Here is a 10,261-nt window from a genome sequence, read left to right as displayed (position 1 = left end):
ATAAAACTTGTTTTTTAAAAAGTCATATACAGTTACACGTACTATTTGTGACATTACACCACTACCTACCTGCATGTTTCTTAGGAAAATCCTCAGGGAAAACACAAATTTGTATCTTTCTCATAACTTAATTTCTAAACTCTCTCAACCCATTTCTTAAGAGGAGGTTTATACTTATAGCACTTCCCATTCACAGGTAATGGGGGTGGGGGTGGCAGGCAGAGCAAACTATACTCAAGGCTAACCAAGCCTCACCCTTTACACCTAGAGAGTAACATCTCCCGGACACAGAGTTCTCATATTTCCGTGAGGAATTCTTTCAGCTAAAGTGTGTAAATATGGACGTCAAAGCCTAAAGTAAAAAGATCTCATCTATCTCATCGTTCAATAAAAATGAGAGAACTGGTAAGAGATATGCCTCCCTTTTTATAATTAAATTATTTCACACGTGTTTAGATTTTTTAATACAGCTATCAAAGAGTCAAAAACAAATCAGACTTTGATTCTGTATGTGTAACTATACATCAACTACTGTTGGAATTTCAGGAAAAAGTTATTAACTCTATCCAATAAGATTTCAAATTTTTAAGTCCTGGGATATAACTCAACCCAAAGGCAGGTTTACTCTCAAGTACACCAGCAGATGTTCTATACAACACACCACACTCATATTCTGTAATACAGGGCTCACAGGGTAAATGGGAGACTGCTGGCCAATTTACTTACTTCAACCATTCCTTGATGGGGTCTAGGGAGGCTACAGGAATGGCGTTGATCATCGTGACTTTCTTGCTGTAGTCCTTGTACACTATCACCATATCAAAGTTCTTCAGGTGAAACTGAACCCGCTCAAAGTGAATCAGCTCCACTTCATCCAAGGTCACCACAAAAGGTGGCTGTTAGGGAGAAACTGGATCACTACCACATAAATCCCCTAAAGCAGCAGGCTTTTCAAATTGTCAGAATCTTTTTTTTTTTTTTTTAAGATTTTATTTGAGAGAGATTGAGCACTCCTGTTTTTTTTGCCTTTTTTTTTTTTTTTTTTTTTTTTTTGTGAAAGAGTAAAAGGAATATAACATGCTGAGAAGTCCCGGTAAAAGGATTTTTAAGATCAAAATCTTTCCTCAGGGAGAAAAAATTTAAGGAAACTATGAAGAGACTATTTAAAAACCTAAAGAGACTTTTGAAGAATCTTTTGTTTAGTAATTTATGTCTAACAAAATTATCGGGGCACCTGGGTGGCTCAGTCAGTTAGGTAAGTGTCCATCTGACGATTTTGGCTCAGGTCATAACCTCAGGGCTGTGAGATCGAGCTTGATGTCGCACTGGGTGTGGGGCCTGCTTAATTTTCTCTCTCCCTCTGTCCCTCCCTGCTCTAAAGTTAAAAAAAAAAAAAAGTAACTTTCAAAAAATGAAAATCATCAGAAATAAAAAGGACCTAGTTTTCAAAATACCTATCTTAAAAAAAAAAAAATCAAAATACCTATCCTTCTGCTTTCTTTTCTCTAACAATTTTCTTACTGAAAGGAGGTAAATACTCACCCACTCTGTAGCATTTACCAGCGCACTACTAGTGGGCTGAAGGAGGCAAGTACTCCTGTAAGGAGCGCCATTAAATCTGAAAAAGAGTAAGAAAAAAGACTCACGTAAGATTGGGCCCATTGCAGGAGAAATTTGCTGCCACAATACACTTCTTTCCTTTCCCCATTCCAAACCTAGCTCCAGCATGCATACTGGAGTCATTTACAGTCATTTACAGGGGTGAACCACTCACCCCAGCCCTAAAAATGTTCAAGAGGGAACCGATGTCTCAAAGGTTTTCAATCAAAGGAAAAAGGGAATGGTCTGTTATGCTGAGTTATTATAAAGGAAGAATAACTAATTTTTCTAATAGGTAGACAGCAACACTTCAGGCCAAAAAGATGAGGAAATATGTTACCCCAAGTCCCTAAAAGGCACTTCAAATTCCAGTTCCTCCTTAGTTAGAGCCTCTACTTTCTCAATGAAATTTTTAAAGGCTGTTTTCAGTTTGTGCCTCATTTCCCGTTCCATCTGTATAAGAAAAAAAAATACTAATTAACCATAGGCATCACTTTACTTGTTAACAGTACATCCCTTCAAAAAGTCCGAAGTGCTTCTACAGTCCTTAATTCTCATACCCACGATGCCGACACGGATACTGTCCTAGAGGCCATTATACCGTAACTGCGCAGCCAAGGCTGCAACTGATGCCTAATCCACAAATCATGGCGCTGGGCCATCCCCACAAATACTTGAGTGGTTCCACAGAAAAATTCAGGGGTGGTTCATAAAATACAATGACCACTGAACTCAGATCTGAACCACAAGCTACCTTAGTACCCTGCAAAACAAACAAACAAACAAACAAACAGGAAATCTCATAGACCTGCTCAGCATAGAGGTCATCTCGGTCATGCATGTGCTGATGTTTGCCCAAGTCCGTGGTAATCTCTCCCACTTCCGTATAGAATTGCACATCTGTGTGCCGTTTCTTCCCAAACATGATGGCATTCTGCAGGCAGAGCAGAAAGCACAAGAAAGAAATCAGAAAACTCAAAAGAAGCAGACAACAACAAACAAGATGAAAAAAGATATAATACCTATGCTGGAAACCATGGCATTTATGTAAATATAATTAAACCATTCCTGGTGTCATCATAAATAATGACATCTGAGAATGTGAAAGTCTACGAATTTTAAAAAGTACTATTTATTAGAACGGACTTCAGAGATTAGGCTGGAAATAAACTGCGTCTAAGAACATTTTTCTACTTCAGAAACAGGAATCTGGAGAAAACCTTCTGTTTGGTGGTCATTAGGTATCACACCAAAGGAACGTACATGTTGAGTACCTTCTAGATTTCAGACACGGTGAACTTTATAAACCTTGTAACATTCAATCCTCTTAATAATCTTATGTGACAGGTGATATTATTCATCACTATTTTAAAGGAAAGAGGGTGACACAAAGATCTTGCCCAAGACCCGACAGCTAGTAAGGAGACAGGTGTACCTTGAGGTGAAAGTGCAAGACAATAATCATCTCTCCATCACATGGCTGAAACAAAGCATGCTTGATGTTATTGTACAGGATGTCCACTTTGTCTCCCCGAACAGAAGTGAAGCGGAAGCCTGGGGACAAACGAACGAAGCTAAGCATCAAGCAGCAGCATGAGGTGAGGCCAGAAGACACTGTATTTTTTCTGGCTGATTTGCACAGGGTCAGAGAAAATGCCAAAAACTACAGAGGCCTTTCCTTTCCTTGTGCCCATGGAACAATGTCAATAGATTCCTCCCAGCGTTTCTCTGACATACTGTATTATCTGATCATCTACAAATGTGCCCCAGAGACAAAGCCCAGACCCACGAGAGATTATCCATACCATTGACATGGGCCTCCAGTGAACCCTGCATCCTCTTTTGGGCAATGTTTGGGCGAATGTATAGATCTTTCAGTTTGGGATTACTCCGGTTGAGATTGATCACCAGGGAGTCCTGTTTCACAATGCCCTAAGTAGAATGAGAATCAGTGTGAATCTTCAAGTACTCTGCTGTGTCTGCCAAACCCACACATTTCCTGTTGCAGAAAGGTGCTTTGTGTACAAGCTCACCTCCTTCTCCTTCTCTTCTGCTTCCCGGGTCTTATAGCGCTTCTGTACTTCTTTTATAATTCGGAATGCATTCTGGAGGTTCAAGGCTGGTACTGTCTGTTCTCCAGGAGCCTTCATATTTGAAGCTCGATATGTACTGTTAAAAAGGGGAAGCCAGAACATATCTAAGTTTCTTTATCAGGATGGGTAACTTGCACTCTTTACTCTATTTTTAATGGACTGAGTATCTTTCAGGATAAAAAAGTACCAGTGAATAGTAGGACAATGTCTGGAAAGCTGAAAAACATCTCCCCTTCTTTTTTCTGAAACAGAAACTATTATAGATGGCTAATCCACTGGGTGGGAAATCACACTTATTTTTCAAATCTGGCATAGTCAATTATCCCATCCCATACCATGAAGGAATGAACTCCAATGAGGCATGCATTTCCTTATTTATAATTCTACTACAAAACATATATAATCAGTTTAACATATTTTCATGAGGACTCCAAATTGGGTTCCATCCTCAAAACATTACAAAGCTAGCAGGATGAGTCTAAATAGGTACTACCAAGGGGGGACACAGCAGAGACAACAAATGTTTCTGAGAGTGCCACTCCAACCAGCAGGGATTTGGGGATGGTTTTTTCCTGGGGACTCACATTTCCTTGACGAAAGTGGCTTCTGGGTTAGGAAAGATGTTGCCCTCATTCCTGCCCAGAGCACTGCCTGGGCAATAGAAGTTGATTCGCAAGTAAGTATAATCTCCTTCCACGGACATGCTTATATTCTGCTCAAAGAAAGGAAAAGCATTAACAAAATAAACAGATTTCTTTCCAAATTAAGGATTAGTAGCTATGGAGACATAAAGTTAAGTTGCAAGTTACAAGCTGACTGCTAAACCTACCCTGTAAATCTTGATCTATCTCTAATGACCTGTACCTTATTTTTTTGTAAGACCAAATGTATGCTTCCAAAAGAATCACTAACCTCCGAGCACCTGGAGCCACGTGTCCAACTACATGTTAAAAAATGCTTATTGCAAATGGTATTTCTAGACTAGATCACTGAACTTTCTAGCAAAGCGAAAACTGGGAAGGAAGGAGAGGGACAGCACGGGATGGGGAGAGATGGTGCAGTCCAAAAAAGAGTATGTGGAGAACACAATCACTAGTTTCAGAAACAGTCTGGATGGAGCCTGACTCAACGTTCATACCTTAATTGTGGCAATGTGAAAAGGCGTCGCGATACCGAACACCGGCATTATCACAGTTTCGTATTTCTTATCAATATAAATCTTCATTTCCCGAATATGTGGTTCCTTAGGCATCAAAGATGGGTTTTTATAGGACACGTTAGATTTGCGAGCTCTGGAGTGGGGATAAAAAATTTTTGTAAGAAATTTCCATAAAACCATATATGAACCTAAGACAACCTTGCTGCCCGATGTAAACTCTTACTTCTGAATCTGTTGTTCTCCTTTCTGTTCTGTCAGTCGCCTCTTTGCTTCCTCATTCAGTTGAGCAGCCAGCTCCTTTTGATGTGCTCTTCGTTTCTCTTCTGCAGTCATCTCATTCTGGAGAAAGAAAAGTGTCAGTCCTACAGATGGGCCCTCGATACAAACCACAGGACAGACAGAGATCAATGCAGGCTGAAACCATAAACTCACTCGTGTCCTTTCTGTAAGTAATGCTGCCCGAGAACCTCTTCCCAACAGGTCCTCGGCTTCATCTTTCTCCTCCTCCTCCTCTTCTTCATCCTCATTCTATGGGCAAGAAAAAATCATACTCAGAAATTCCACTTTTAATCTTCTTAGGCAACATAATTTTCGCCTTTTTACAGTGCCAAACTTCCTACACCACTTATCTTCCTTTTTCCTACCTTTAGAAAAATCCCCACGTTCTTCACTTTCTTCTTCACAGAAGTGAGAACAGTAGCTGGGCCATCCTGGAATAAAAGGAAGAAGTCAGACATTCATAAGAGCATTTAAATGAGGCACTTTCACTTTCTAGCCTAGTATATAGGAAAGCAGTGCTTTGAAACTTCTGGATACTAAAATCTTTGACAATGAATATATACAGATTTTATTTTCCCAACCTCATGAGGAACTATAATTTGGCAGACAACACTGAGATAATAATTAAGAATACAGGCTTGATTTGAAACCTGGCTCAGTCACTTCCTAGTGGTGATATCTGGCTATTGACTGCTAGTGCTCTGTGTCCCTTTTTTTTTTTTTAAATCTGAGGGCAGAGTATCTACTTCATAGGGTATTATAATTCGATGAACTACTGCATAAAAGTCTTTATATAATAAGATATCAAAAGTATTTGCTATTAAGGAATCAGTTCTGCTAAGTGAAAACAAAAACAAAAAACAGTTACAAAAGGCCACAAAAGCCTAGAACAAACCAACCCTTAGAAAGTGGTTTAGTCATTACCTAGGTTTGGGGGGCTAGTGTACCAGGTTTCTTTCAGAGGCGATAAAAATGTTCTAAAATTAGATTGTAATGATGGTTGTACAACAGAAAATCACTAAAAATCACTACATTATATACTTATAGTAGGTGAATTATATGGCATATAAACTGTAACTCAATAGAGCTGTTGTTAAAGTAAAAAAGAAGAATCAGTTCCTGTTATTATCATGATTAGGGTTCAAGTCACAAAGTAATGAATGGCTTAGTTTATTTCCTTTAAAAGATTTTATTTATTTATTTTTAAAATTTATTTATTTGACAGACAGAGATCACAAGTAGGCAGAGAGGCAGGCAGAGAGAGAGAGGAGGAAGCAGGCTCCCTGTGGAGCAGAAAGCCCGATGCAGGGCTCAATTCCAGGACCCTGAGATCATGAGTAAGCTGAAGGCAGAGGCTTAACTAAATGAGCCACCCAGGCGCCCCATGAATGGCTTAGTTTAAATCACTCCCTGTATTTGGGACGACAGTATCTATTCCTAGGTATATTAGGTCACTGTCACAGACCTCTCCCTTCAGCTAGCATTTGACAAACATTTTCAAGAAAAAAAAACCCGTAGAGTACAAAATGTATCTTCAATGTCAGTTCACAAACATTCAAAAGTTATAGAAGCAATACATACCTCATCCACAAGCACTGTGTCACCAATGAAGAGAGCATAGGTTTTCTCTTCTGGTTTCTTCCCTTCCTTGTTAGTCAGATCAGAGAATCCCAAATTGATGCTGAAAACCATCCCTACAACAGCAAACAGCAATCAGTGTCTAATTGTGAGAGAATGGAAAAGGGTACAGTTTACACAAAAGAGGGGAAATAAGGCTACAGGAAACTATTCAAAAAGGTATTTTTCTACTGCATGCCTGCAAAACTCACCTTTTTTCAGTTTGTACTGATTTTTACTATTAATTACTAAAGAGCCTTCACGGAATTCGATTCCCATTCCGAACCTAAAAAGAGAAATGAAGAGAAACTATAACAAACAGACTAAAAGATCTCTAACGTGGATTTTCAGGATAAGGCAGGCAAACATGTTGAGTGATCTGCCTCTGCTCATCAGTCATTTAAGGAGCAGGATTCAAGGATAGTCTTTGGGCTAACAATATGCTGAAAAGAATTTCCTAATTAAGTGCCTCATGTAACATTTATTACATCAAACCTTCTTTATTTTAATTTACTCACTCATACTTAAATTTTATTATTCTACCATGAAATCAAATTAAGAGTCTTCCTATAAACAACTTGACAGACCATTAATGGGTATATTACCAAGGCTGTAAAGTTAGATCGAGCAAGGCGACTGTTAATGGAATGTTGGTAACAAGGATGCAGTAAGTCGCCTGGGCCAGGACTTGGTACAGGCTGATATATTTCCTCTTGCCCATCAGAGAAATCCGGAAAGAAACTATGTATCCCAGACTAGTTTCCATCTAAACAAACTGACCACAGCCTTTGTTTCCTGAAATGTCTTTGGTTCTGTAAGATGTTCTTAAGTATTTCTAAGTGTTCAATATCAAAAACACCTAAGAAATACTTAATTAAATGAAAATTGAAAAAACAATGTAAAGAGTAGGACATCTCAGAGTATTTCATTTATAAACGTGAGCTGAGGTGTTCTGAGACAGGAAATAGTCAGTAATATATCCTATCACTAATAATTTAAGCCTAGAACAACCTACTGGTATCTACTACACCGGTCTCTAAAAATCTCCACCCCACCCCTGGGAGTAGAAATGCAATCTTTCTCACATTCTCTGATAAACACTATGTTTGGCATCTAACTTCAATATTTAACAGTCCATGAATGTTGTATATTTATATGTTGGTTCACCATAAATGGTGAATCAATCTAAGAATATTTTGCCTGACCATGGCCAGTCATGAAAATTGTCTCAGAGTGACAATGTACATTTTCACAAATCTTACCCTAGATTTTTGGTTATTTTGTTCAGCAGCTCTGGTTTCTGCTTTTTAACCACGTCCATGACAGCATTATACACATCACATATCTTTACACCTAATGACAAGACAGAGAGAAAACACTGTATCTTTCAAGGAAAAAAAAAAAGGTTTGATTTGGTTTGGTTTATCAACAGTTTTTCACCTGTCCCCTAAAGCCAAGTTTCTCAAAGTGTGAACTAAGAATTTCAGCTGTGGGGTGCCTGAGTGGCTCAGTGGATCTTAATTTTGGCTCAGGTCATGGGAATCAAGCCCTATATGGGGCTCCGTGCTCAGAGTGGAGTCGGCTTGTCTCTCTCACTCCTCACCTGCCCCTCCCTACATGTGCATATGCGTGCTCTCTCTCTCAAATAAAAAAAATTTTTTTAAAGATTTGAGAGAGTGTGTGCATGTATGTGCACGAGCAGAAAGAGAAGAATAAGAGGGAGAGAGAATCTCAGGCAGACTCTGCACTGAACATGGAGCCCAACCTGGGCTTATGACCCAGATCATGACCTGAGCTGAAACCAAGAGTTGCATGCTTAACTGACTATACCACTCAGGTGCCCCTAAATAAAAATCTTAAAAGAAAAAATAAATAAATAAATAAATAAAAGGACAGCTGCAGGAATGGTAGGGATTAGAAATTTGCATTTTTAAAAACAATTCACCTAGTCACCTAGTCATTATTATACTATTTGAGAATCACTGACTCAGGAGAACTATGGGATGCTAGATAGTCTCAGTGAAATAATTTAAGAGTAGATAAATGGCATGATATTAAATACACATTTTGAAAAACAGGACTACTGAAGGGGTAAATTACTATTAGAAAAACTCTGGCCTTAATTTTTCACTATTTAGGATATGAACAGACATTTCAAGCCAGAACAGTCTAGATACGGTAGCCTCAAAGGGGTCTTTATCCTCACCAAGCTACATGTGACTATGATTTCCAAAAGGATTTCTCAAGATTGACTTGAGATCATGAGGAAGAGTGTCTAGAAGAGATGAGGTGGGCTTACGAAGTAGCTTAAAGGTGGAACACATAAAGTCCCAGTTAGCTAACAAAAGAGGTGCGGTGTCAAGCACTCTGCTGCCTTTTGAGGTCGACAATTGCTTGCTTAGCAGAGCTGCTATTAGTTCTGAGACTACAATCCTTGTATCCATTTGATGTAGAATTAGCAATATACATTCTGTTGCAGAGGTATTAGTTCTCAAAACCTTCTAAAGGAAAGTAATAGGCCAAGGTATTTTAAGAGGATCTGGACACAGAGGCCCAACCAGTCACACCAATTAAACACCAATTAAAACCAATGTAACTACTCATGCCTAAAAGACTTAAGAATGGAATGGTAGCATGGTTCAAGGTTGGTAAAATCTGATTCTATTTTTAGTACAAGAGCCTCAGGGACAGAAATGCACATAAACACTAGAAACATTTTTGTTACATCATTCCCAAACCTTCTTTTCTAAGGCACCTCACCATGTCTTAATTCCTTTAGCAGTTCCTCTTGAAGTTGGAGCAAAAAATTGTAATTTTCTTGAACTTCCTGAGAAGGGTCAACCATCAAAGTGCGAACAAGGTTGGAGCAGTAAGATTTGAAGCGAATACCCATGGCACAAGTGATGGCCCCAAAATGCATGTGATTCTTGTCACTAGAGACCAAAGGAAGAAAGCATTTCATTATGAACACTAGCCAAGTCCTTAGTACTCCTGCCATACAACACCTGTAATCACTACCTTTTCCTGCTATATCCCAAAGCTGAAGCAAGAAGGACCTAAACTTTTTTTTCCTTTTTTTTAAATAAACAAAACAGGTTATAGGGGAGTAAAATTGGTGACCAAAACGCAGGATAAAAATTCAGAGAGAATGTGAGTTGTGGTACCCTAAAGAGACAAAGAATATACCAAAATCTACCATCACAGTTTAACAGTACAGGGGTAAGGCATCACTTATCCACCAGCCACTATGAAATGTAGTATTCATTATGAATTAGTCCCTTCGGCCTGACCAGGAAAAACAGCATTCCCCACAATATTTTTAAAAATTAGAAGAATTACATTATGGCATATCTAATAACATCCTAATGGTTTTTCTCAACATGATTTGCATTTTTTCTTGGTATTTTTAATCATCTGGAAAAACAAAATCAAAGCTCAAGTAAGAAATGAGTACCAATGTGAAATAAAATAGAAGTAAGTAAGGACGCCTGGCTGGCTCAGTCTGTGGAGTGTG

The 10,261-nt window shown here is 38.7% G+C and overlaps 1 protein-coding gene across 1 annotated transcript in view; it reads right to left on the bottom strand.

Moving 5' to 3' along the window:
• The window catches only part of SUPT16H (SPT16 homolog, facilitates chromatin remodeling subunit), a 39,865-nt gene that overhangs the window by 8,708 nt on the left and 20,896 nt on the right, over positions 1-10,261 (bottom strand). The window contains exons 7-22 of the mRNA XM_059372389.1: positions 9,508-9,680; positions 8,010-8,100; positions 6,960-7,033; positions 6,712-6,824; positions 5,496-5,561; positions 5,284-5,379; positions 5,075-5,190; positions 4,831-4,984; positions 4,277-4,404; positions 3,633-3,768; positions 3,405-3,531; positions 3,035-3,153; positions 2,408-2,533; positions 1,940-2,052; positions 1,543-1,618; positions 727-896 (exon numbers count right to left, since the gene is read on the bottom strand). Of these exons, the coding sequence (XP_059228372.1) occupies positions 727-896; positions 1,543-1,618; positions 1,940-2,052; positions 2,408-2,533; positions 3,035-3,153; positions 3,405-3,531; positions 3,633-3,768; positions 4,277-4,404; positions 4,831-4,984; positions 5,075-5,190; positions 5,284-5,379; positions 5,496-5,561; positions 6,712-6,824; positions 6,960-7,033; positions 8,010-8,100; positions 9,508-9,680 (1,878 nt within the window). The remainder of the gene's footprint in view (positions 1-726; positions 897-1,542; positions 1,619-1,939; positions 2,053-2,407; positions 2,534-3,034; positions 3,154-3,404; positions 3,532-3,632; positions 3,769-4,276; positions 4,405-4,830; positions 4,985-5,074; positions 5,191-5,283; positions 5,380-5,495; positions 5,562-6,711; positions 6,825-6,959; positions 7,034-8,009; positions 8,101-9,507; positions 9,681-10,261) is intronic.

The sequence above is a fragment of the Mustela nigripes genome, chromosome 13, assembly GCF_022355385.1.
Source record: "Mustela nigripes isolate SB6536 chromosome 13, MUSNIG.SB6536, whole genome shotgun sequence".
NCBI lineage: Eukaryota > Metazoa > Chordata > Mammalia > Carnivora > Mustelidae > Mustela > Mustela nigripes.
The sequence above is the reverse complement of the archived record's forward strand: the minus strand, read 5'-3'. Positions and strand labels throughout refer to the sequence as shown.